The sequence below is a fragment of the Tiliqua scincoides genome, chromosome 5, assembly GCF_035046505.1.
Source record: "Tiliqua scincoides isolate rTilSci1 chromosome 5, rTilSci1.hap2, whole genome shotgun sequence".
Lineage (NCBI taxonomy): Eukaryota > Metazoa > Chordata > Lepidosauria > Squamata > Scincidae > Tiliqua > Tiliqua scincoides.
The window spans coordinates 118,278,216-118,306,110 of record NC_089825.1 but is presented as its reverse complement, the minus strand read 5'-3'; the positions used below and the strand labels follow the sequence as shown (position 1 = coordinate 118,306,110).

The 27,895-nt window shown below is 46.6% G+C and overlaps 2 protein-coding genes across 2 annotated transcripts; one reads left to right on the top strand and one right to left on the bottom strand.

The window, feature by feature from the left end:
- Window positions 1–689: 689 nt before the first annotated feature.
- Window positions 690–12,262, bottom strand: CLN3 (CLN3 lysosomal/endosomal transmembrane protein, battenin). Its single transcript, XM_066627469.1, has 16 exons — window positions 12,186–12,262; window positions 12,000–12,087; window positions 11,833–11,917; window positions 10,442–10,544; window positions 9,589–9,660; window positions 8,954–9,033; window positions 8,606–8,691; window positions 7,744–7,816; window positions 6,582–6,725; window positions 5,381–5,487; window positions 5,017–5,066; window positions 3,994–4,062; window positions 3,827–3,882; window positions 3,603–3,696; window positions 2,124–2,264; window positions 690–1,407 (listed from the first exon to the last, which is right to left on the bottom strand). Exons 2-16 carry the CDS (start codon window positions 12,046–12,048, stop codon window positions 1,288–1,290), a joined length of 1,329 nt encoding a protein of 442 aa, XP_066483566.1. The 5' UTR covers window positions 12,049–12,087; window positions 12,186–12,262; the 3' UTR covers window positions 690–1,287.
- Window positions 12,263–14,748: 2,486 nt separating this feature from the next.
- APOBR (apolipoprotein B receptor) lies at window positions 14,749–18,642 on the top strand. The gene is made up of 7 exons (XM_066630333.1): window positions 14,749–14,880; window positions 15,009–15,145; window positions 15,283–15,337; window positions 15,419–15,557; window positions 16,013–18,192; window positions 18,272–18,459; window positions 18,579–18,642. The coding sequence occupies exons 1-7, from the start codon at window positions 14,749–14,751 to the stop codon at window positions 18,640–18,642; spliced, it is 2,895 nt and encodes a 964-aa protein (XP_066486430.1).
- Window positions 18,643–27,895: the final 9,253 nt, after the last annotated feature.

The window sequence follows — 27,895 nt, the reverse complement described above, 5'->3', positions numbered from 1 at the left end:
TTAATGTCGTCATTTCGTGCTTAATGATGTCATTTCCAGCCCTCAGAAGGGGCCATGAATAGTATTTGGCCCACTATATGAAATGAGTTTGACATTTCCCCATTACACATTCATGTGTATATGATGAATTCCAGTGATCACAAGTCAGGGGCTGGGCCAACCTGGCCCACCAATAGTTTTAGTAGCACTGCTCTGCTATATTTACTTGGATTGCACCCCTCCCATTCTATGGGGCAGTCCTATTATAATTGTGCAGGGGTCTCCAAACATTTTGGCCAGAGGGCCGCATCAAATATCTGGCACGGTGTTGAGGGCTGGAAAAAAAATTTAAATATAAATTTTTTATAAATAAATTAGAGATGGAACTTAGATGAGTGAATGAATGAATGAATGAGCGAGCTCATTAATTCAAACTTTCTGGCCCTTAAAACACCCTCCACATGCAACCAGAGCACAGTTCTAGTCATGTTCAGCCAAGTGGGCCAGAGGCTTTCAGGGGACAAGAGGCTGGCCATGGGCCAGATTGAGGCTGGCCACGGGCCACATCTGGCCCCCGGGCCGGGCTTTGGAGACCCATGTAATAGTATATGCCCAAATCAATGCCACTGAATAAAACAAATACCACTCCACCAGCCAGAACAACCCTTGGCCTACTTTGCACAGGACAATAATTTAATAAGAGACCATCATCTTTCCAAAAACTGGTTTACTTATAGTGTTTTGAAACAGAAATATATTAAACTGCAAAACCATTAATGACCCTTTCCCTGGGTTGGGCCTAAGTGTCACCCTAGAAGACTTCCCTCACTTCTATCAAATTGACTTACAGCTCTAAATGAACCTATTATCTTCATTCTGCTCCCTCCTTCCACAGTATCTTCCAGTTATGTGGATGTGGCATATTAAATAGTGCTCTGCTTCCCCCACTTAATACGGAAGTATTTTCATTGTAGCAGGAGTGTGCAACCATATGATATGATTTTCCACTCATGTGCTTTTGTAAACTCCCCTTGTGCCCTGTTTAAGATGAAACAACTCCCCCACTGCTCACTTATAATAAAATGATATAGAAAAATCAAAACAGACATGAACATAAAATACCCCAAGCCACACCTTTTGTAAGGGAAGAACCCCCATCCACACATAGTCCCTAACTCCCATCACAGCCAGATGAGGGCATTTGTCATAACTCCAGCTTCTTTCCTCCCTCAGCACTGGGCACTGTACTACTCAGAAGCAGAGATACGGCAAGCTGAGGCATCTGTTGGTCCCTCTGGGAAGCAAACCTCAGGGTAGGTGACAGAAATAGTTGTGGACAGGGATGGCCACAGCCCCAGAAAATGAGATGCCCAACGTGTCGGCAACACAAGCAACTCCCATGGCAAATTCTCGGTGCTCTGGCTGGCTCTGTATTTGAGGGAAAGGAGGAGAGGGAGGGAGGGAGGGAGGGAAAGAGAGTTGTTGTTGGCAAACTTCAGTCTCAAAAGAGACTCGAAAGAAAGTGAGTAAGCATTAAATGATTGTTACTCGGGGCAGACTCCTGACATCTCCTAAAAACCTCAGAAAAGCCTAAAAAACTCTTCCCATCCCATTCTGTGCCCAACACACTACGAGTCTTTTCAGATAAGGGAACTGAAGGGAATGTTGAAATCTACAAGCTGTATGCCCAAAGTGTTTTGGGAGACTCACAAACAGGCTAGGACAGCATAAGATAATGGGATGAGGGAATGGAATGATCATCCCTTGTTATGTCCTCAGCATTTGATACTAAAGAAGAATAAGCAATGAAGATTCAATTTCTAGTTATCGAGAGTCTCTTCCTTGCACAGAGTGCTTGGGAAGGTGAAAATGTGAGATCCAGACACTGTCCCCTCTCCCATCAAGGGTCTTCTGACGTTCACAGAAGCATGCGGGGGAGGGGAAAGTTGGTTAATGGGATATCACTGTCAGTTTTTTACAGAGGTGTTTGCCATACACTGGAGCTAACCCCATATTCCTTTTCCTCAAGCACTGAGATAATTTTCACTACCCACCCAAGGATTTGAATGAAAGCCCACCTTTGTGTGTCACATTCAGGCTCTTCCCCATTCTGTCACTTTCCTTGCTTCTCCCCCCAAGCTTACCTCTGCACTGACACAGTGGAAGGTGTTCACGTAGCCAGCTCCTCCTAGTAATCCCTCGTAGAGTATCAGAATGAAAACCAAATAGATGGAGGGCAAAAACATGAAGTACACAGCAGCCAGGAGGAACACCATGTTCAGGCACTGGTGTGAGAGAAGAAGAGAGTTAGCATGACAATGACAACTGGATGAAGAGCTGAGTGTGCTGTTATGGGGTGAAGAAGGAACAAAAAAGGTGGGCTAGGTAGAACAGGATAAAGACAGAAGAGATAAAGGGCAGCATGATATAAGGGCAGGAGATCTAAAAATCCAAAATGGAAACTCAAGGCTACCAACTTTTTACCAGCTAGTTCTCCTGTCATTTTACAACAGTGTGATCCACATAAATTTTTAAAAATATTTACATATTGCTTTGCAACAAAAAAAAGTCCACAAAGCCATTCACATAGCTAAATAAATACATGTTTCTCTGTCCCAAAACTGCCCACAATAAAAAAAAAAAGATGCGGAAGAGACACCAGGCAACAGCCACTGGGTAAAATGCTATGCTTGAGTGAAGAGGAATACTTGGTTTGTTTCATGTCCACTGCCTGCTGATTTCTGCAGCTCATGCTGATATTAAAAGCAGAGAAACAGGTTCAGCTAGGCTTTTGGGTCAGCTGCCCAGCCTATCCAGAAGGACAGTGAATTAAACAGCCAATGTTTGGTCCTTCATTGAATGGAGTCCAGCTGTCTTTCCTCCAGGCATTATGTACTGTTTAGAAGTTTTGATGTCACATAGGGAGACACAGCCATACCACTGCCCATGTCTCCCTTTAGGACAGACAAAAGAAAATATTTCTTTACCCAGTGTATTCTGTGGAACGCCTTGCCATAGGATGTGGTAATGGCATCTGGACTAGATGCCTTTAAAAGGGGACTGGACGAATTTCTGGAGGAAAAGTTCATCACAGGTTACAAGCATTGGTGGGTATGTATAACCTTCTGATTTTAGAAGTAGGCTACCTCAGAAGGCCAGATGCAAGGGAGGGCACCAGAATGCAGATGTCTTGTTGTCTTATGTGCTACCTTAGGCTTCTGGTGAGCCACCGTGAGATACAGGAAGCTGGACTAGATGAGCCTTTGGCCCCATCCAGAGGGGCTCTTCTTGTGTTCAGTGGAAAGGCTATCCAGCTCGGGGTAGTGTAAGTGCTTGCATGCATGAAGCCCCACAGTCAGTCTCAGCAGCTCCAGTCAGTTCCAAAAGCTCTCAGATTGGTTGGGAAGGATCTCAGCTTGAGATCTCGGAGAGTCACTGGTCTAGATGGACCAATGACCTGACACCATGTAAGGCAATTTCACAAGTTTGCTACCAAGGGCCACAAGGAGGCAGGAAGGCCATGACCCCTTGGAAACAGCACATATTTTACAGTGGGAAGGGAGGAAAGTAGGTACCTTTAGAGGACAAAAAGGAATTATTCATGTGGGCAGGAAAAATTTTACCTGCAGCACTGCTAAAATCCATATATGCCGAATCCGTATGCAGCTGGCAGAGGAACGAGAGATAAAAACCCCAGCTTGGTACAGCATCTGATACCTGCAGGAAATGAAGAAACCCAGGAGTCTTCTTGGCTTTGACCCCTTTTCTGCATTAGCGTATCAACCCTCACTCAGCTCCAGTCCTGGAGTCTTAACTTTGGTTGTCTTCCCACCCCACCCCCACTCACCAGCGATATTGTTGGGGGTGACTTAAAGGTGCATTTCGAAAGTACAGCAGCTCAAACTGGGGAAGGAGAACACAGAAAGGGTTAATAAGGAAGGGATTGATCAGCCGCCCCCCCCCCCCCGCCCCACAATACAGACATGTCCACCCATATCCAATCCTCACACTCACCAGTCCCTGGTTGATGAAATATTCTGCAAAATACACAACAGCCAAAGGGAAAAGATATTTTAAGAGATTCTGGAGAAGAGAAGGGATTGAGTGAATACATCGCAGTAGGACCACATGCTTGCACAAAATCACTAGACAGAGAACAAGAGGTATCTGTTTGGAAAGCCACCTTCATAGAGAATCCTCTTAATGCCCACTCAACAAACTTCAAATACAGGAAATACTGGTTTTGACACTTGAAGAACTTCATCATTATCCAGCAATCTCAGTGTTGTCTCCCACAAGAGCCCTCCAGGAGTTTTGCCAATGAAGGTATGCTGTCTTCTTGAGAGTGTAGACTGGTTTCCACTAGGAGAATGGCATTTTAAGTGGCGGTACTGAAGCTATAGAATGTTGTTCTAACAGAGGTTTGTTCATGTTTGGTCTCTTTTCAGGAGGATGTAAAAACTTTATTGTTCCACCAGGTCTTTAAGAATGAAGTGGGATCAAATAGAAGTTATGGTTGTTTTTTTTCTCTCTCTCTACTGCTTACTCTGAATTTATTCAGAACTGTTTGATTTATTAAAAACGTTTTATTTTGAATGTTTCAAGGCGTGTAGGAGTCTTTAAACCACCTTGGAAACATTTTGTTTAAAAATGACTTGTAAATACTGGACGGGAACAAGGAAGCAGTCTTCCAAGAACTTAGCTGATTCTATGGCAAGTGTACAGTTCTGAAACATGCAAAAAATAAAAAATGCTGCCCCTGAGCATATGCAGAGTGCGTTCACCACTGTGTAACCAAATAGCACCCTTACATCCAGGATCAGTGGGAAGGGGTCAGAGGGCATAAATTCCATGGAGGGTTGAGACTGGGCATCTCTCATGTTAGAAATTAGCCAATAGACACCACCCAATACATTATGCACTATGAACACCTGTAAAATCACACACACCAAAATATCCTGCATGCTCCTACAACCTGTCTCCATGAAAAATGAAATCAGACCACCCTCACCCACATGTTATCATCATGATTCTTACCCTGACCACCTGCCCCTTTTCTGGCAAACTGAGTTCATAACGTTGTGACTCTGGAAGTGGGTTGGTTAAAAAGGAGACAGGATTAGTCAAAAAAAGGATAAGAAACATGAAATATTTCACACACCAAGTGCAACAGAAGTTCTACAAAGAATGACAACAATACTTGTGGGTGATCCCCCATCCTTGATGTGAACAAAGTGCATCATGTGTAAACATGTAGCAATTTGGCTTTTTTTCTTTCTTTCTCACAGATAACGTCTTTGGATAAGCAAAATGAACCATGGTCACATGTTTATCCTGTCACCCATGATGCAACAGGGAGCGCTGAAGGAAGGTGAACCCTACCTGTCGAGACATCACTTACTGTTTACGGCTGTGACCCCTAAGAGTGGCTCACGAGCTGTGGAAGGGCCACCAGTTTGCACTGGTCGCGGTGGGTGCCGTGGAGGTGGAACTAACAGGAAGAAATAGCTATGGGGAAAAAAAAGAGGGACAGAAGGTCACAGGGATACATTGTGGAATAATAGAACATTTCATCATTACAGGCACATAACCCATATTAAAATTGCTTCCCTGAAATGGGAGATGGTTCCTACTTATCAGGGCTGTGATACTCAGAATAACTTACTGCAGATTATTCCATTGCTACAAACTGATGGAAGTTGTCTTTTAAAAAATCCCCTTTAAGCACTTAATCTGGGTGACAAGGGGATAGATATTCTTCCAGCCTTTCTGTTCATCCATGTGACTAGAGTTAATCATATAGACATAGTAGGGGGTATAAAACTACATTCCACCCTTACAAGCCCTGAACATTTTATCAAACGTAAAATCCAAAACATCAGTCCAGTTCTCCCAAAACTTGGCCTGGAGTAACTAGGTGACAAGCACAACCACTTCCCCAAATTATGTGCTGGACTGTTGAGAAATGGATGAACCAGATAGAGCAGGGGTGCTCACACTTTTTTGGCTCGAGAGCTACTTTGAAACCCAGCAAGTCCCGGAGATCTACCAGAGTTTTTTTTACAATGTTCGCACCATCATAACATATAACATTTATGTGTACAATGTATGTTGGTGTACCTTGAGCCCCACTGAGTATAACAGGACTTACTCCTGAGAAGACATGCCTAGGATTAGGCTGTAATCCTAGCCACACTTACCTGGGAGTAAGCCCCATTGAGTACAATGGGCCTTACTCCCGGCGTTTCCTCCCAGAGGCACCTGAAAGGGGGGGGGGTCGGCACTCCGCGATCTACTCATTTTGCCTCGCGATCTACCAGTAGATCGCGATCCACCTATTGAGCACCCCTGAGATAGAGTAAGAAGGAAAAATGTGATGTAGCAATTAGAATGCTAGTCAGGACCAGGAAGTTGTGGGTTCAAATCCCCACTCAGCCACAAAGCCCACTGGATGACCTTGGGTCAGTCTCAGTTTAAAAAGGGGGGGGGAGAGACCTGTCGCTTGGTCACTTTATGCTCACCAAGCAATCTCCCATCCTGTTTCCCTGACAATTGCCATCCTTTCTTAGCAACCAGCCATAGGCCCCACCTCCAGAGCTCACCTGCCCAGCATGATGATAGGAACAACAATCATGGAGAGGAGGGTATGCTGAGGGCTCAGACCGGCCTGTGTCAGCCCTAGGTAGGAAAGTGCTCCAAACAGGCCAGCCCCACCTGTTCCTGAGGACCAGGCAGATACCACAGCACTATTGGGGAAGAAAAAAAAAATGGAAGGAAGCCAAACAGGAACAGTGAACCTCTCCCCTTCTCAACATCTCCTATCACATCACAATTAACAAGTGCTAGCCAAATGTCTGCTACATCACATGCAGAAGCAATGTGTATTTCAGCAAGGCAAACAATGGATCAACGGTCAGTCTTGCATTTCCCCTTTGCATCAGGCCAGCTTTTTTCCCCAAATTAAACCGATACACGTATATTAATTGGATTACACATCCATCTTTTACGTGGCCCTCACCCCAACCTTCACAAGGCCGCAAAACTACTTAGAGGGGCGTCTGCATGTTGATACTGATACAAGTCCTGACCAAAATGCACTCTCTGCTGTTTACTTTTTTTCACATTTCAGACTGATGATGCTTGACAGTGGACCTCTTTTTTCAGTGTTTCCATTTTAAAAAAAAAGTGCTTGTGAGAATAGCCAGTGAGAGCAGCTTTCAAACTGCCCCTGGGGGGGGGGGGGGAAACATTTGTCCTCATCCTCTAAAGCCTTTAACATTCCAGCAACTTCTGCTGAATGGGGGTTTCTTTGTGTCCCTGTAACATGCAGAAGGGTGCGCAACAGTTAATCTAACACAGACATTTTCAACCATTGGGCCATGGCACATTGGTGTGCCGTGAGTGGTCCACAGGAATTTAGGAGAAGGTCATTTATTAGTAGGGCCAATGGGGGATATGAGCCCCCCACTGGCAGCATGGTGTGCCTTGTCAATTGTCAAAATCCTGATGGTGTGCCTTAACAATTTTAGTGCCTTGTCAGTGTGCTGTGATATGAAAAAGGTTGAAAATAGCTGGTCTAACAGATCCAACCTGTTAAGCAAGTGGACATCTCCCATCTGCTAGTTCTTGTATTATTTTTGAAGTCACTTTGGGCTACCCGTGGCGAATATGCAGGGGAAAAATCTTTTTAAATAACATAAAAATACAAGTCTAATCCCACTGTAAAGTCTCATCCTTTACCCCCAGCCCCTGAACCTTGGTTACCTGTTGAAAAAGGATGTGAGCGCCAGGAATGTTATTTCACCCAGGCCAGATGAAATGCTGGCGAGCACAACACCTGCAGTAATGAGAAGGACAGACATCCTTTCATCCAAGTGAAACCTGTGTTCAGGTTACCCCCTTCCATTTGAGCCAGGAAAACTGTGTTCCCGGGATTGTGCAGAAGGAAGACGAATACTCCGTGTGGCTTTTTCTCCTCACAAGGATGGGAGAAGCTACACTTACCCTGTGCATTTATTAAAGCAACAGGTACCCTTTAAAAACTACCCACTGACTGGGTTACAGGGTGGAAGAACTGCTAGGATAGGCGTCAAACATAAGGGCCACAGGCTGAATTCAGCCCCCAGAAGCTAATTATCTGTTCCCCATTATAATTGAGCTCTCCCAGCATGATAATTAAGCTCTGTCATATCTTGAAAACATGAACAAGATTTGCACATTTTCTCTTCTATCATTAGCAGCTAATAAATTTCTATGGGAGAACGAAGTGCTTATTTCTGGCCATCATATGCTCAATGATATCACTTTCTGCTTAACTGCCAGCCCTCAGCAGGTACAATGAATGCTGGCTTTGGCCCCCTGTATGAAACTCTATGCTAGGAGGTTCCTAAAGGGTGAGGGTAATGGTCATTTTTCAGAACAGAGAACAATTCTAAAATAAGAAATCATATACCCTCTTCCCAGTGCTCAAATTACAGGAGAAAAGCACCCCCCCCCCAAGCATGTCCCTCTCCCCCCTCCTCGGTCTTTAAAATATTAACTAGAGGGTCTTCACAAAAGCAAAGGGGCAGACTCTCTAATTCAACCCTGCCGGTTCCCCACATTGTTCTATGGCAATGCCCCTTACCAGTAAGGCTCTGGACTGGACCCGTGGAGAAAGCCACTATCAGGAAACTGCCCAAGGCTGAGATGACACAGATAGCAACCCGCAAGCTGTGAAGTCAGTAAAGGGAGAAATAAGATGAGGTCAGAATTAACCAAAATAGCTCTCTTGATTAGTTCTGCACATAAGCCACCCATAAGGTAAACCAATTTCCTCTCCTTCCTCCCAGCAACCACCTTTCTCTTAGCAACAAGCTTCTACAGCACCATCCCATGATTTCCAACCCTGCATGCCTTATATTGCCCACCCTCCTCTTCTCTGAGGTTTTGGTTTCCACTCCTGCAAGGTTTTGTGTGAATGGTGCCAACTCACCCATACGGGAACCAGTGGATGCAAAAAGGGGCACTGAATTTGATGAGAAGAGTGGGCAGAATGTCAGCCAAAAGCACAGCCTATAGGGGGCACCAAAGAGACAGGTATGAGTAGCAGTAAGCTTCAGGGTCTGCTCTGAAGGCCATGATGATGCAGCCAACTTGGGGAAGCTAAACAAATCTGGGCCTCCCCACTCAGTGCATGGACTGGTGACCATCAGGGATTTCCATGCACACCTGCCTTGAGTTCAAGCAAGGAAGACTTAGCAGAGCTGTGGAAAAAAGAAAGACTCATTAACAGCATAGTTCAGTTGCATGAAGTGCTTTATAGACAAACTGCAAAATAAGAGCAAGAGAAGCAACTGATTGTGGCCACATAGGCATGGAGACAGAAGACAAGACAGGAAAAGCTAAGCTAAGGAGGAGTCTAATAAAAGCAGGAGAAAGCCACCCGTAAGCCTTTAAACTAGAAACTTAGTAGGTTACTGTTCCCCTGTACTGGTGGGGCTGAGCATTTAATGTGCAGCTCACGTGCTGTCACTTTTCCAACAGAAAGTTAGGATAGAAATGCGATGAATAAAATGATAGTTAAGAACTCTCAACCTTCATACACACACCCCTGCCCCATATACTTACCCCTGTAGATATGGTGTTGCAGTCATAGCGAGAAGCATTAGTGCTGTTCTCAGGAAGAATGCTGGGGGGAGTCTGAGGGAGAAATCCAACACAAAAGAGAAAAGATTATGCAAGGAGAGGAGAATACCACCCATCCTTCCACCTCTTGTTTCTTCTTTCATAATTTCCCTAATTCCAGACCCAGCTCATGAAAAAGCATTACTTGGTCTGTATCACATTCCAGTTGACTTTTACAGGTGTAGACTGTTGGATCCTAAACTTATATGCTCCAAAAGTTTATAATCTACTGCCGGCACCCAACATGCCTGGTCATATCCTGGGGGGATGGGCAGGTTGCAGAGCCCAGGGGAGAGTACACCACTGCCACTTTGGTGAGCATCATGCATTATCATGGTTTTCATGATAATCATGGTCACTGTGGTAATCCAATCCACAAAGTCTCATTTGTGACACAGGAGGGAGAAAAACACCACCAAGACTGGCACTGTTGGAAGAGGGGGATAGAGTGGAAGAGGAGACGAGAGGAGAGTGGTGAGCTACCACCACAGGCCTCAGGAAGTCTTGGGCTGGCCCTGAATGCAACCTCTGTTGATTACGTTTTGCACAACCTTTCCTTTGTGCATACCCGTCATGTACATTGGAGGGGTGCAGGCCTGTCTTAAGCCCCACTCCTTTGCATAGGCACTCTTTGGCATATTCTCCTGGATCTGGCACAGCTTTCTTTGCCCTCATTTTTCTAGGGGCCTTTCTTCTGCAGGAACAGCACTGTTGCTACTCATTATTTCCCCCTGAACCAATCCATTTTTTTGCACGTGGACCCAAGCATACACCTTCTCCTCCATTGCACACCCACCGGTCCAGTCCCATTGCCTCCTGGTACTTTCTGATGGCTGAGGATGTCATGAGCAGCACTCAGCATTACCACATAGGCAAAATTGTTGCAGAGTCCTAGCAACCTGTGAGAGGAAATCAAGCTGGTTAGCCCAGTAGGGGTGTCTCAAGCAGTCAAGGCAGGGCATGAAAGCCAGAAACCACCATCCCATTTGCACACCCAATGTTCTGCGGCATCCAGGCAAAAAGTGCAAAAGAAGCAGTGCAAATCAGTTACACTAATTTAGAGAAATTTAGATGAAGCTGAAGTAGATTCCTTGTGGTTCCTAATTCCTAGTTCCTCATTTATCAGAGCTGCATACCTGAAAGTTCCTTGGAAGCATACCTGAAAGTTCTCTTCTCCCACCAAGGCATTTGTCTAAAATGCTCACAGCATTTGTCTAAAAATGACTAGGAATGCTGGACTTTGAGATGTGCTTCCATGCTTACAGAACTGACATAGTCCACATGACTATCTCATTTGAGATGCATGAGCATAGACTTCCACAACTGTGGGAGAAAGCAGCATAAATAATTATTCCTTGCTCAAAGCACTGCTTTAAACATGTGACGTTTCCAACCTCTCCCCCTCTGCTCAGGATTAAGGAACTGGACAATTTCCACCCCAAAATAAGCTTTGCACTATCCTGAACGGCACACCCACAACACCAGGAGACTGTCTTCTACAGCACACTTTGTCATCATGCCTCGTACATTTTTGTGCAAGTAACTTGCGAGCATATTTGCCATCCTCTTCAGAAACTGTCAATGTATGTATACATTAATCAGGAACTGGGGGTGCACACATCAAAACAAGCAGGTCACCCCAAATGACATGCCCACACCACCAAGACCACTGTTGCCTATGAGACATCCTGGCATCCTGTTTGAGAATGACTGGCACACAAGCAAAGAATTGAGCCAGATATGATGTGAGAGCATTTAGTATGGGACATTCTCTTAGTAGTGAGAGTCATTTGGGGGTAGTGAGAAGCAAATTTGAGGGCACATGCTCTTAGTTCATTATTTATGTTTAGGTACATTTATTTATTTTTCACATTTTTATAACACTCTTCCTCCAAGAAGTTCAGGGTGGTGTACATAGTTCCTCCCCTCCTTTTGTTCTTGCAACAACCCTGTAAGGCAGGTGAGGCTGACAGATTGTAACTGAGCAATGACTGACATGGGACAGCACACTTGAGAGTGAGATTGACACAGACACAAAGGGAGATGACATGGATCAAGTCATCAGTTGTGCAAAGAGGAACAAAGCATGTACAGAATGTACACCCAATGGCAGCTGGACTGCCTACTTCTGTGCATGCAACATAGACTTGAAGAACCATGGAATATGTAAAGCAAAGGAAACCTCACCAGAAGCCCACATTGTTCCTCCACTTGCTATGGGCATCTACGGTGGTCTCCAGCTCTGGAAGGGTTGTCTCATCTTCATCTTCCTCTGTTTAAGAGGGGAAGAAGAGAGGCAGAGTCAGTGAAGATAAGAAGACAGGAAAGAACTGGAGAAGGGGGCAAAGACTCACCTTCAGAATCACCTGCTAGGTGCTGCCATTCTCCCCCAGTGGACCCCATGGTAGACAGGAGAGGAAGGGATCCTGGGGGAAGGGGGACCTATAACCAAAATAGGCAACATGAGTCACAAAATAACACATTACCTCTAGAAAGTTCATAACCACATTGACTCTCTCTCATTCGCACACACTCTGCACCTTTAAGAATCAGCCCAGACCATGACTGCCCTCCTTTGCAAGCCTAGGCACAACAGATGCGAACAGCTTCCTCTTGAGTCATGTGACCTTGAAAGTCTCACCACCCCACCTGACTCTTGCTTCCTGGTTTGATACCATTTCCTGTTCTCATTGCCCTCACTTGTGTGTCACTCTAATCATCTTCCCCAGAGAAACAAAACAAAACATAGCTACGCAGATGAAAAGCGCAGGTGGATCCTGGCACACTCTTGCCAATGGGATGCTATGATGGCATTCTGTTTGCCCGCACTTAAAATGCCTACCTTAGAATAATAATGGTGTCTGCCAGGAGGCATTGACGGGCACCTGGAATCACAAATAAGGAACAAGACACCTGGAATCACAAATCTCTGATAGTTTCAAATGGGTGCCAGTAGGTGTGGGGTTGTTGTGGCTTTATAACACAGCAATTTTACACCAGGCCATTTGAAAGATTCATATATTTAAATCAAAATACACAGATGCAGCCAACAACGGCAGCTCTTCCACATATTTCTTCCCTGTGGTTATGCTGGAAACACTGAATCATGCACGGGGAGGCACATATGAAGCTGCCTTATATTGAGTCAGGTCACTGGTCCATCTCAGTGTTTCTCAAGGTTTGTCCTCCACCTTACCACTTCACATGGTCCACCTATTTGAAGTGCCTTGGGAAGTAACTGGCGATGATATCATTGTCAGTTAGGGTTGGGGAGGCCAGATGTGACATGACAAACACCAGTATGGGCTCTGGGTGGACAGGAGGGCGCTTTTTTTGGCACAGAAAAGCATGCTTTGGAGCTCTGCCTGCCGAGCTGATCCTCCTACCGCTGCTTGTTGTAGTCTCACTGCTGGGGGGCAGGGGTCCTTCAAGTACCACCATACACTACCTCAAGTACCACTGGTAGTACCTACATCACTGGTTGAGAAACACTGGTCTATCTGGCACAGTATTGAACAGCTCTCCAGCCTTTCAAACCTGGAGTCTCTTCTGGCCCCAACTGTCATGTGATAGGGTATTTAAAAATGTTTTTGCACATGGACATAAAAAATGTTTATTGCAGTGATTTTCAACCTTTTTCGTTTCATGGCACACTGACAGGGTACTAAAATGGTCAAGGCACACCATCACTTTTTTGACAATGGACAAGTCACACCATGCTGTTGCTGGCAGGCTCACACCCCCCAATGGCCCTACTAATAAATTATCCTCCCCCAAACTTCTGTGGCACATCTGTAGACCATTTGTGGCACACCAGTGTTGCACACCAGCAGCACAGTGGCACAGTGGTTGAAAATGGCTGGTTTATTGGAATACTGCTACTAACTAGGCCAAGCCATATGAGCAATAACAGCCAATTACAATAAGCTTATGGGCATTCTGGAGTCAGCTAACTATTTTAAAAACCTGCACAAAGAGAGATTGAAGACTGTATATACTTGCATTGCTTTAAATCAGGGGTCTCTAAACATTTTGGCCAAAGGGCTGCATCAAATATCTGGCACAGTGTCGAGGGCCAGAAAAAAAATATAAAATTTAAATAAATACATTAGAGATGGAATGAATAAATGAATGGGCTCAAATGTCCAGGATTTCTCCAAGCACCAACACAGCTCAAGAAATAAAGCACACACTTAAATGGGCCCCCATTCCCCCACCCCACAAGCACAACTCCGGTTGTATTTGGTCAACAGAGGCTCTCAGAGGATCAGAGGCTGGCTGCGGGCTGGATAGAGGCTCGCTGCAGGCCACATCTGGCCCCGGGCTGGGTTTTGGAGACCCCTGCTCTAACAGTTAGCCTACTACTCCTCTCTCTGCTACATGGCCTCCTATGCTCCACTCGCCCCTTCCTTTTTCAATCCAGGGAGTAAGAGGAGCAGAGGCTGGCACATCACCAGGTAAATGTGAAGGCAGCATTTGGCATTTCACTTCAGGCACCAGAGGTCTTTGGCCAGCCGTGTCTTCACTACCTCCCAAAATCCCATGCTGCTGTTGATGATTGTCCCCATGCTTGAGAAAGAACCAGTCAATATGAGTCAGTAGGAGTTTCAGTAGGAGTTTATCACCAACCAACATAGGGCTGAAGTAAATTTGCCACCAAATTTCTCCAAAAGCAAAACAAAAACAGAAAAAAGAGGTGATTTTGGAGATTTAGTGCCCAGTTCTATCCAATTTTCTGGTGCCAACAGGGTGTGCACTGCCTTCTGCAGTGGGGAAGGGGGGGCAGTCATGAAGTCTTCCTCAAGGTAAGGGAACAAATGTTCCCTTACCTTGGGGCTGCATTTTGGCTGCATCAGTGCTGGAGTTAGATGGGATTGGGGCCTTAATCTGGGCAAAAATCTGTGATTTAATTATTTCAATAAGAGGTGCGAAAGCTTTCAAAGAAGGGTTTTGCAAACCCCCTAGGTTGAGCCTGAGTCTTGGGCGGCAATTGACGTGTTAAGTTTCCACAAGGTTTGGGGCGTGTTGTTATTTCTGTTTGCAGAGTTGTGCAAAGCCCCAGTAAAATGGACTGTGGCGTTGAGCGTGAGGAGGAGGAGGAGGATGTGGTCAAAAAGCTTTCAGAGCACAACTTCCCTCCCTGGGAAGAAAAGGGAAGCCACTCGACTTCCGAGCCTCCACCTGATCCAGATGGAGTACTTTCGACGGTTGGTGGGAGCCTTGCAGGAGACCTTGGTCAGCACCCCTGCCTTCAACCGTATTTGGGTGGGAACTAGGACCGCTCACTTATCTAGAAGGGATTTGCTGGCTGCCTAGACCGATGGTTTATGTTCAGTGTTTCTCTGTGTCCACCCCATCTGCAGGATTATGTTTCCTCCTTCACCACTTACCTCCTTGGAGATGAAACTCACCCAGGAGCAGAAGAATCAGGGCGTTCAAAGGAGCTGCAGCGCCGTAGCAGCCGTCATGACTCGGAAGTGGAGACAGCAGCACATTCTGGGTAACAAAAGATGCAGCTAGATCTGCTCTGGGGAAGCTGTTTATGGTGGGAGTTTTCTTGTGGCCCAGAGGTGCAGCTGCCTCTGGAGTGGAATAATCTCAGCAGAAGTTGGATTCCTCTCTTTCTTCTCCCTGCAGGGACGTTTCTCCACAGGGATATCTGGATGCCTTTGAAAGACCGTTCCCCACAGAGGTAGATGTTACAGGAGAGGAGGTGGGGCAAAATCCATCTTTGCACCATCCCTCTCCCTTTACTAAGGTACTTGCTTTTCAGGTAACCCTATTCAACCAAGAGATCTGTGTAGCATCAGAAGCAGTAGTCATTGATGCTCAGGCTACAGAGGCCATTCCTGAACCTTCCAAATCGGCCTATAAGTGTGAGGGACAGGAAGTGGCTGGGCAGAAGCTCTCAGGTAACAGAAGACTTTTGAATATGCTGAAGTCATACCATACTGTGGGGGATAATGGATGGTTCCAGAGGACTTGTGTTGCCATTTACCTTGTTTTGCTCTGGAATCTCTACCCGTGATCCAGAACATGTGAGGAGGAGTGGCTGTGGTTATTCAGTGAGAAGACACTCTACATGTGATCAGACATGTCTCCATCTTTGTTAGCCAGACATTCTCAGATCAATTACTGCCGCTTGAATAAGGTTCCAGGGCTGAGACCTGGTGATCTCTCTGATTCAAATTAAGTCATGCTAAGGTTCAAGGAGGAAGAGAAATATACTAGTCAAGATGTGCGTGTGTATGTGTGTACATGCAATATTTCTCTTCCCCATAAAATAAAATAATGGGGGGCTTGGGGGGAAAGGTTCCAAGATGCTTTAGTGTGATCTGTGTTATTTGTCTTCCATTTGTCTCCACAGAGATTACTGATAACTGGAAGAGAGACCTGGAGGAGTTGGCACTGATTCAGGGACTCCATCCATGGGAGCCAGAAGAAGCTACCTTGATAGAAGAAATTCAGCAAGAGGGCCTAGAAGAGGTTGGCCTGGATACAGGGAGTAGCCCACACTGCAAGCCAGACAGGCCATTGGCTGGAGGGAACAGAGAGGGGGAACAAAATGAGGCAGGAAGGACTGATGGAGCTCAGCAAAGAGAGCTGGAAGGAACTGTGAGGACTGAGGAGATTGAGCAAAGGACAGACTGGGCACTGCCTGTGGCAGAACAGCCAAGTGGGCTGAAGGGAGCAGTATGGACTGGGGAGACTGAGCATGGGAGACTAAAGGAGTTGGCCAAAATGGCAGAGAGCCAACATTTGGAGGAGGAAGAGGATTCAGCTACAGAGACAGAGGGGGATCAGCAGAGGGGGACAAATGAAGGGATTCAGCAAGCAATGCTGGAGAGGGCAGAAACTGAGGGAAACCAGGAGGGAGTGCTAGAAGAAGTGGACAGAATCTATCAGCATGAGCCAGTGAAGACTGTGATGACTTTTGAAGAGCAGGATCCAAAATGGGTAGCAGAGGAAAGGAACAGTTATCAGAGTGGATTGGAGAGGGCAACGGATACGGAGGATCACCAACAGGGAGAGTTAGAGGGACCTCTTAGAAATGAGGCATGGGCTAAAGACAAACAACAGGAGGAGCCAATGTATGGAGTTTGGGAAGGTACATCAGAGAGGCTGGTGGAAGAAGAAGAAGATCTTGAAGAATTACTGGAAAAGACAGAGACTAGAGGGATACAGTCATGGGAGAGAGAATGGACTGAGAGGAGCCGGCAGGACAAACCCACAGGAAGCAGGGCCTCCCTTGATATGTACCTCTTTGGTGGGGACCAAATAGATGGAGAACCAGAGAAGCTGACAGAAGAACTAGAAGAAATAGCAGCAGTCGTTGTGCTGGAAGAAGCAGAGGCTGTAAGGCACCAGCCACAAGAGCCAGAAATGACTGAGAGGAGCCTGCAGAAGGAACCCACAGGAAGCAGGGCTTCCCCTGATATGTGCCTCTATGCTGGTGGGGCACAAGTAGTTGGAGAACCAGAGAAGCCAACAGAAAAACTTGAAGAAGAACAAGAAATCATAGTAGAAGTGGTCACAGTGGACGATGAGAAGACTTCAGGATACCAGCCAAGGGAGCCAGAAGGGACAGAGAGGAAACTGCATGAGGAAGCCATGGAAAGCAGGGCCTCCCTGGATACATGTCTCTTTGGTGGGGAGCTAATAACTGGAGAATCAGAGAAGCTGGCAGAAATAGTAGCAGTTGTGCTGGAAGAAGCAGAGACTGGAGGGCACCAGCCATGGGAGCCAGAAGTGACTGAGAAGAGCCTGCATGAGGAACCCATGGGAAGCAGGGCCTCCCTTGATGCAGGCTTCTTTGATGGGGAGCAAATAGTACAAGAACCCAAAAAGATGATAGAAGAAGTTGCAGTAATTGTGCAGGAAGAAGCAGAGACGGGAGGGCACCAGTCATGGGAGCCAGAAGGGGGCCTGCATGAGGAACCCAAGGGAAGCAATGGCACCCCCAATATGTGCCTCTTTGGTGGGGAGCAAATAGTTGGAGAACCAGAGAAGCTGACAGAAGAACAAGAAGAAGCATCAGCAGTCATGCTGGAAGAAGCAGCGAATGGAAGGCACCAGCCACAGGAGCCAGAAAGGACTGAGAGAGGCCTGCAGCAGGAACCCACAGGAAGCAGGGTCTCCCCTGATATGTACCTCTATGCTGGCAGGGATCAAATGGGAGAGCCAGAGAAGCTGACAGAACAACAAGAAGAAATAGTAACAGTGGTTGTGCTGGAAGAAGTAGAGACCGGAGGGCACCAGCCATGGAAGCCAGATGAACCTGAGAGGAGACTGAATGAGGAACCCATGGGGAGCAGGGCCCCCTTTGATACATGCCTCTTTGATGGGGAGAAAACAGTTGAAGAACCAGAGGTCCTGACAGAAGTACAAGATTTAGTAGAAGGAGTTGTGCTAGAAGAAGCAGAAACTGGAGAGGGGCAGCCATGGGAGTCAGAAGGGCCAGAGAAGAGCCTGCATGAGGAACCCACGGGAAGCAGAGCCTACCCTGATGAACACCTCTTTACTGAACCCAGCACCTTCCCAGATGAGGTAAGCAAGGGGGGAGAGTTGGGGGGGGTGATGGGAGTCAGAAGGACATGGGGACCTCTAACCCACGACTTCTCTTTAGGTGCTACCTCTGGACACCAGTGCCCAGAAGGAACGGGTGTTGCTTCGTCGCAAGAGCTCCATCCGACGGGCACCCAGCTTGAAGAAGCCAAAATTGCCCACAGAGACTCAACCACCACCAGCAAACCTAACTGAGGCTGTTCCACCTCCATCACAGGCACCAAGGCAACCAAACCTGAGGCATACTGGGTAAATATGAATGTCTCTTCCCCACCACCAGTGCTAAGAATGGAGAATAGATGGTTGGAGGCTGGGTCTCAAGACCTCTGAGGGTTGTCTCACTCTGCCCATTCTCTTTACTTTCCCAGGTTTGGGCCCATGCACCCCAATATGATGGCTGAACTGCAGATGCGCTTGCGCCGACCCCAGTGACTCTAAATTCAGAGGAGTTTGTTGGGGAGAGAGCATGCAAGTTCTCTGCTGGGTGCCCAGAGCCAGCTGCCACAATCAAAAATGGGGAGCACCAGGCAATAGAGGCACATAGACTGTATTTCCTTTCTAAGCAAAGGATGAGATTTTTCGTTTCTGAGAGGTTCCCCAAAACAAGAGAGCAAGTCAGTGTAAAATTGTGCAATAGGATAGGTCTGTTTGAGCTGCTGCCAGCTGGGGTGGGGCTTAACTGAACTGCGAGTGTGTGTTCTTGCGAGTCCCCAACCCCTGCTGCAGAAAGCAGCCAGTTGTGGTCACTAACCCGGGTCGCTTGACACATTTCAACACTTCTTTACCACAAAGCCCACATGCAGATCACTGTTTGTTTTACTTTGTTTGTTTTCAGAAACTTTTGTGAAAAAAAATTCTTATACCTGTACTCTGAAAGAACATGCGACACTCTGGGTGCCTCTATCACCTGTGCTGCTCTCCTTCCCCATTTTGGATCATGGTGCCTTTAGTGAATCAGTTGCATCGAGGCTGTAACCGTTCAAGGGTGCTGCAGTTGGACGTCTTGCCCTGGCTCTGTGCTTCCGATTCTCTGAGAATCTCCTGACTGCACAACCTGCAGAGAACCAGGCTACATCTGGAAGACTAAAAGGATTAGCAATGTTAGAGAGAGAAGCCCTGTGAGAGGCTGAGATGTGATTGAAGGCACTCCTAATGCAGAGAATAGGGAAGGGATTGAGGGCCAAGCATGACATGAATTGGCATGAACATCTACGGTTGCTTCCACACTAGGGTTTGTTAATATTGCTGAAGGAGTACAGGTAGAAGAAATTCCACTGGAAGTGGAATTAGAATGGGGATGCTATAATAACATAGCATTATTTTCCCATAAAAATCCAGCAGTGTCCACCTCCTATAGGTAGGAAGATTTACCAGCCCTCCAAGATGAGCCTGGAGTCTCCAGGAATCAGCATCAATCCAAGTGCCTAGTGAAGAGAATTCTGGAGATTTTAGCAAGGCCACCAGGAATTTCTAACAATACATCCTGTTGGGAAAAAATGTCTCCAGGAACTATTACAGTCAGAGATGGCAATCCTATGGGCAAGATCCCACTACTGCATATGTTTATTGAAAAGTAGGTTCTGTTCAGCAAAGGTCCTGCTTTTGGGGGCAACTGCCCCTTTGATTAATATTTTCCTCCTTGCCCTGTTCTTTGAGAGCAGCTAATTAGTTGTTTCTTGCATCATTCCAGAATTTCCCCATAATTAGCCAATTCTTGGTCCCTGGCAGAGTACGCGTGTGTATTACTCATTTCTTCTTTGTAGCTGGAACAGTTATTTATTTATTTTATGTCCTGTGATCATATTTGCAACAGTATGCTGATTAAACTAGAATTTAAAAGAATTGCTCTGGTTGCAGAGAAGCAACTAATAATTAAAGCACCACCTCCTGGAAGAACTGATGGATTAAAGGACAATTCAGGAATGCAATGGTGAGCAGCTAATTAACTGCTTTAATGAAAGGGGTAAGAAGAAGCTACAAATTAAAGGGACAATAGCCCTGGACAGCTTCAGTAGTTTTGGAGAATCTTGTGCAACAAACTGTCACAAATTAGGTCTGTAAAAAGATAGAAAGTACTGAAATGCAGCTGGTTTGCACCAAGTCATCTAGATTCTTTCTGTCAAGTGAGTGAACGGAAAATAGCGAACTAAATAGCCAATATGAAAGTGATATATGTATAATGAGAAAATATAAGGAATATCAGGGAGGGGGTTGTTCTCATGATCACGCAACCTGACGAGGTGGCTGCAGAGCCCTTGCAGCCAGGAAATGGCAGACTTCTGTTAAGGCTCAATAAATGGATGATATATGCTTTGAAGAAAATGGGCTAGATGCTATTGATATAAGTACTGTAGAACCCATTCACGTTTGGAGAAACATGTTTTAAATTTTGTCTCCAGCTTTCTTAATTGAGTTAATAGTTTTGGTTATTTCTTCTCCCTTTATCTCATTCTATATCCAGGGAGGAGAAGATATTCAGGGAGGACAAATGCTTCTTGACGCATTGGCAACACAGAGGTTGCATTTGAACGGGAGAATATGCAGGTGGAAGGGGTAAAAGACTTATTTCTAGTCTCTAAGCCAGCCTCCAGGGAGGATGATGCAACTGCTTGTGTAAAGACTTGTACAACGCATGTACTGTATACCTCTCACATTTTTGTATTAAGGTTGCCAGATTTTTAGCTTGCTTCTGTAGCTGTGCTTGTAACAGTAGCTTGTTCGGCTGATTTTAGCAAGTATGGGACAATGGGCGCAATCCAGAAAACAAGTTGGGCCAGCACAAGTCCCTTGCACCGGCCCAGGAGGGTCACAAACGTGCCATAAAGAACGTTTGCGCCTTCTTGGGAGTAAGCCGAGGCTGACACAAGCCTCCGCACCAGCTTTCTTGATGAGCCTTGTGTTGACCTGACTGGGCCGATGCAAGGCTTTAGGGTGGGCGGGGAGGAGGCAGGAGGGAGGCGTTCCTGGGCGGGTAGTTCCCGGGGCAGGCAGGTGGGAAGCAGGAGGCGGGGCAGGGATCTAGCACTTATGCTGAATCCCAACCACCTTTCCCAGGGAGCTCGGAGCGGCTTCAAGCTGCTCCACTCTCCTCGGGCTTGTGCCACCTCAGGAGGTGGTGCAAGTCAGAGGAGACCCATAGGGGCCAGCGTTCCTTACCCAGAGGTAAGGGGAAAAGTTTCCCCTTCCCTCTGGCTGAGTCGCTTTGGGCCCCTATCCTGCGCTGGATACAGCGCAAGCCTCTTGGCAGGATAGGATTGCACCCAATGTTTATTTCCATGCTGTGGTATGCTTCCTCTGCTGATTTCTGCACACCTGACTTCTACTAAAGGTTTTTTTCTTTCAGGTCAGTTGGCAACACTTAACTGTAATCCAGTGGTCTCAAACTCTCCTTGTTAAATTAAATAAGATCTGCATCAGAGTCATTGGTCCTAGTGCTGCCATCTTCAGAAATGAGCTGGGTGGTGACCCAGGGCCAGGGCCTTTTCAGTGGTGGGGCTCCATTGGCAGAAGTCATCCTCCAGGATCATTCTCCAGGTGCAGACACTATTGTCTTTTCAAGTACAGATGAAGTCAATTTCATTCCCTCCAGATTTTGGTGGAGAATTTTATTTCTTCTGATCTCGGCCCATTTTTGTTTAATTACTGCTTTTATTTTTGGTTTTTATTGTTGACTGTAAACGTTAAATTGATATAGATGTTAAAATTTTGGTTTAAAAAAAGGTTTTATTATGAAGCCTGGTTGGTCTCTTCACAAACTTGGGCTTGAAGAATACCCAGAAATCTTTTGCATAAACAGAAAATAAATCAGAAATTTTCAAACTCTTTGGAGTTCCTGTGTAATTTATTAGGAGTTCTTTGTTTGCACACCGTCCAATGAACACTCGAGACAACAGATATGGGAGAAAGGGCCACTTTATTAGCAGTAACAACTGAAGGGGAGGCTGAGATCTGCATCAGCCGAGGCAGTAAAGCCCCCCTGTGCTCCGGAGGCGGGACCACTGGGCGGGACCAGAACACATCTACCCCCAGCCTGGCATGCCCCCTGACTCCAAGCCATGCCCCCAACTCCAAGCCATACCCCATTCATAGGCGGCACAGCTCATCCAGGTCTGCCCCTTAAGGGCAAGGCAGCCAGACCGCAGGCAGTGCCGCCTCGAGCCTCTGAGGCAGACCCCGCGGGGGTTCTGCCTTGCCTATGCCACCTGAAGGTGCATGCCAAAGTCCCTTTCACGCCTCCTCACCTGCACCACCTGCCCTCTGAAAGTGACCGATGAAGTTGGAAGGAGAGAAACCTCTTGCCCCTGACAGTCTGGGGTAGGCGAAAAAACTGCCTTCCATAGGCCAATCTTGGCAGGCAGCAAAAAATTCCTACCCGGCCCCAGACGGCAGCCAATAAACTCAAGACTGCCCTCAGGGTGGGCAGGTGGGTGTCCACACAGCGCCCACGTGCGATGGAGGAAGAGGGCTGGGTGCTGTGTCCTTAAAAGGCCTCTGTCTGCCCTGTTCCAGCCCTCCTCCACTCCCCCACGGGGAGGAGGCTCTTGTGCTGAGGGTGGCTCAACAAACTCCGAGCGCCCCTTGAATTGGGCAATCGGCTTTATAGGAAGATCAAGAATGGCAGAAAACTTCCCTGAAAGGACTCTTTTTCAACACTGCCCTCTCCCCCGCCATGTGCAGTTATAGGCAGATCCCAAATACAATGGGGGGCAGTGCAAACTTGTAGTATTGGCCCCTCCCACACGCATGCTATGATCCCATCCCAATCATACAATTTCACAAGCTATAAAAGAACAGTTTCTGTTTTAATTCTGCAGTTACATTTTGCATTTCTGAAACCACCCCATGTTGTCCCCCCTTTTGCTCTTTTTTTTTTTTTTTTACTTCCGTTTGCTTACTCATATATTTTTGGCCTGTAAATTCTACCTACCGCACTCACTTCCTGCTGTCCCTTGGATCAGTGTTCTTGTATAATGTATTGTTGGCATCCTTCAGTCTCGGAAGACTATGGTATCGCGCTCTGAGTAGTGGTTCTGGAACAGAGTGTCCTCTCCAGTGTGTGAAGCCTGGGTAAAGTAGGTATGGAGGATAGACGGTTTCCCATGCAGCAAATCCCCCCTCTCCACGTCGCTGAAATGGTCCAATGGAAAGGCAGAGGCCAATACGGTTGGTTCCAGCGGCGTCGCAGGAGTTGCCAGAACGTGACTGTGTCCAGCCATGAACTGCCTCAGGGACTCCGGCTCCGGATTTTGCCTCGAGGTTGGCTCCTGAAGCCTTTTCCATAACTGGATGTAGCCACAAGGCAGTGGAGGTTTGGGATCAGAGTTTTCCTTCTCTCAGATGAGCTGCCTTCCCAGGCTGACGAGTCCCATCTCCCCGGTGGCTGTTTAGTCACCTCTTACGACAACTACAGCCAAACTGAGGGCCTATTCTTGTCCCCAGCCCCCAGGGGTTAGGTATTATACTATATTATTATATTATATATTATGTTATATTATTATACCCCCAGGGCATATAATATATTATACAAGCTATATTATATAACTAATATAATATATTATTGCCTGCTCCTGCTAGCCTCCCTTCCCTCCTGCACCTACACAAAGAACTCTAGGGTGTGTGATTCTTGAGAGAGTGTGTTTCCAAAGAAAGCACTTTCTGTCTCTCAAACTACAGGTCCTAGTTTAACTGCTGTGCAAGCACAATCTCTTTTCTAGAGAAGGGGATGGGTCAGCAATTCATGATTCAGAAAATTGTTTTTGTTTTTGTTTTGTCTTTACAATCTTAACACTGCTTCTGCTTGACTCCAGCAATTCTCACAGGATCAGGACAATAGGAACTTAGATGCATGCAAATAAGTTCTGTCAATATCCTCAAGCATGAACTATAATTTAACCTCAGTTTTTTTTTTCCTAGTAGGTCAGTGGAATTGCAGCCTTGGCTGTGCCCCACTGGATCTCTGGCTCAGTGGTGTAATTTAGGAGGATATGGGGTACACTGCCCTAGGTACGACTTGAGGGGGTGCCAATCTGCGCCTGAGGTGGACCCGAAGTGAAAAAGCAACCTTCTGAGGCCTCCCGGAGACCTTAGAAAGGCACTTCTGGTTTTGTGAAAACCTGAAGTGCCTTTTTTAAGGTTTCCAAGAGGACTTCTGAGGGCCACAAAGGAGAAGATGAATCTGGAAAGGAGGCTCTGTGTGAGTACTTTTATGACTACCCAATACCACACTCGAATTTACAGGGAAGCGATAAAGATACACAAACACCACAACAAAATGAACAGAAAGGCGGAGACTTTAAGCATCAGCAATGCTTGGCTACCAGCCCTTAGAAATGCTAGGGTCCAGGAATTTGGAACAGGAAAAGAACTGGGTTGTGGAAAGAAAGTGCATAGTCCTTTAAGGAACACATGGCGAATAAGATCAGTGACAGTTATTGACAGTTGCTCTGGGGTGGGATGAACGGTCTGTGGTTCTCACCTCTAGTCCTTTGAAAATGCCCACTGTAGTTGTAGGTGAAATGAAAATATTTATAGACCATGGCCAATAAGGCCAAACACTTCTTACTGCAACATCAATAATACAGGCCACGACAACCTTAAGATTATATAATAGTTGGCAACCTTCAGTCTCGAAAGACTATGGTATAAGCCTACAGCACCCGGTATTCCCAGGCGGTCTCCCATCCAAGTACTAACCAGGCCTGACCCTGCTTAGCTTCCAGGATCTTGGTATAAGCCTACAACACCCGGTATTCCCAGGCGGTCAAGATTATATAAAAGAAAATGCTATAGCACACAAGTGGATCCGCCTCCCCAGTACCAGGGGCCAACCTGTATTACTTATTCTTGCACTTTAAAATTTAACAGCTTCACGTTTTGTGCTTCTCATGTTTTCTACAAGACATATTTTTGAAAATGAATCTGACAGTTTTGGGGGTGTGTGTGCAAGCAGCTAGCCTTGTGGAGGCACATGTCTCCATAGCCGGGCACATGTCCTGGATGCGCTTCAGTGATGACTGGAGACTGGACAAATGGCAAATATGCTCTTCCTGGGAGTCTGACTCAGAGGTTGAGCATTTCCACAGCTTTTTAAATGTTTCTAATATTAAATTTGACTGGATGGTAGATCATGGCTTCCTGGTGTATCTTCTTTAGCCCAGCTCCAAGATGTGGAATGGCACTTCAGATATTCCACTGCATCTTCCATTGGGGCAACAGGTGCTGGAGATTGTCTTGGGATTTCATTGCCTGCTGAAGATGAAATGCTGCTCAAAGAGCAGAGTGAATCCAAGGATGTTTTTGACAAACGAGATTGGCATCTGGTGGACGCAAGGATATACCATGCATTGCAACTCCAACTCACTTATGAGTGGAAATGAAGTAGAGCGGAGCATTGCAAAGAGGCTTCTTTCAATGCATTCCTCCCCCCTCCCCCCCCCCGCAAAGAACCCATAATCCTATGCCATGAGCTGTGAAATGGGACTCATCCATCCAGATATAGGATGTGATAGTAAGACTGATGTATTCACAGAAGAGACCAAAACGTGGCAGGCAGTCACAATGCTTGTATGATGTCATATCCCCCACACCTACAAGGAAATCAGTAGGTCTAAGGTTGACACTATGGGGTAGTGGCTCCCAATGAGTGCAGCGAAAGGGGACTGCCACTTATTTTACTATTGCAGCCTATTTCTTCCTGTAGCAAAATCAGGCAGAACGCTTTGCTGTAGTTTATGATGATGGAATAGACTAATAATGCTGCAAAGATGAGACAAAGGACCATGTGAACTGATGTGAGGAAGCTAAGAAACTAGAGGATCTTCTACTCCCCTGGAGGTCTCTGACTAAGGGAGAGCTGCTTACCAGTCCATATCCCTTTCTTCGTGAAGTGCCTGCTTGTGGGACCATGAGACGACGTTACACAAATGGTAAAGTAAACCACTGAGGAACTATGGGAAGCAGCAAGGTCACTGTAAGGCATATCTATCACAAGCATGAATATGATGCTACCTTGCAACCAAAAAGCAAGGTATTTGTTTTAAATGGTGGTCTGGCTTTTTCTGGACCTGTAGGGTCCCTGCCCTGGAGGGGCCTGGAGCAGGCTTGTTCCACCCCCAGGGAGACCTCAGATTGGCTGAAGGGGGAGGGGGTTCCAGCACCCTTGTCCTCCTCCCTAGCAGAGCTCAGACCTGGCCTAGGAGCTGTTTACGTCACAGCTCCCTGCTTCACACTGACTGCCTCTCATCCCTGGCCTCCCTATTTTATGGAGCAAGTCTGCCCCCTTTTGGCCCCTCCCCTTCCTCCAGGTGGGGCAGAAAAGGCCTTTCCTGTTCCTGACTTGTTTCCTGCAATGTTCCTTGTTTGCCCTGCCAGCCCCCTCTGGCTGGTTGGGGTGAGCCAACCTGCTTTGCCCCCTTCAAGGGCAGGGAAGTCTCCCCACCCTGGGCATGGGATGCTTGCTCCAGGGTAAGTTGGGGGGTCAGGGCATCTGGGAGGGGCCCTGACAGGACCAGACCTAGACTCTCCTTGGAAAAACCTCTGACATCACAAGCCTAGCCCTGATTGGCTCAGGGGAACTTTACAAAGAAAACACAGCAAACTTCACATTTATTTTATTTATACAGGTATTTATATACCACCTTTCTTTGGTCATCAGATTTCTCCTCAGACTTTAATCCAAGGTGGTTTACATAGGCAGGCTGTTCGAAACCCCCGTAGGGATTTTTACAATTGACTAGTTCTCGTCTTTCATAGAACTCCTCGTTCCAGCTGGATTCCTTCCCGGTTTGGCCTCTCTCTGGCCCTTCACCTCCCACGCTCCACTTGACGGCAACTCCTCTCTGCCACCGAGGGTCAGCTCATCAGTATATCAGCGTGTCGTCAGTTCTCGGGTACTTCCCGTTGTTTCGAACTGGCAGACTCAGATCTTCAGGCATACAAGGCGGCAGCTCTACCAACTGAGCCAGACCGCCCAATTAGGCAGGAGGTCTGCCTAATACCTATCACCATAGCTATCACCTCTTTTCTGTTCTGAGCATGGTGGTGGGAGGATTAACGAAGACATACATATACCACTTATGACCCACTTTTATTTTCACAACAACCATGTGAACTCAGTTAGCTGGAGAGAGAATGACTGGTCCAAGGTCACCCAAGAACATAAGAACATAAGAACATAAGAACAGCCCCACTGGATCAGGCCATAGGCCCATCTAGTCCAGCTTCCTGTATCTCACAGCGGCCCACCAAATGCCCCAGGGAGCACACCAGATAACAAGAGACCTCATCCTGGTGCTCTCCCCTACATCTGGCATTCTGACTTAACCCATTCCTAAAATCAGGAGGTTGCGCATACACATCATGGCTTGTACCCCATAATGGATTTTTCCTCCAGAAACTCGTCCAATCCCCTTTTAAAGACGTCTAGGCTAGACGCCAGCACCACATCCTGTGGCAAGGAGTTCCACAGACTGACCACGCGCTGAGTAAAGAAATATTTTCTTTTGTCTGTCCTAACCCGCCCAACACTCAATTTTAGTGGATGTCCCCTGGTTCTGGTATTATGTGAGAGTGTAAAGAGCATCTCCCTATCCACTCTGTCCATCCCCTGCATAATTTTGTATGTCTCAATCATGTCCCCCCTCAAGCGTCTCTTTTCTAGGCTGAAGAGGCCCAAACGCCGTAGCCT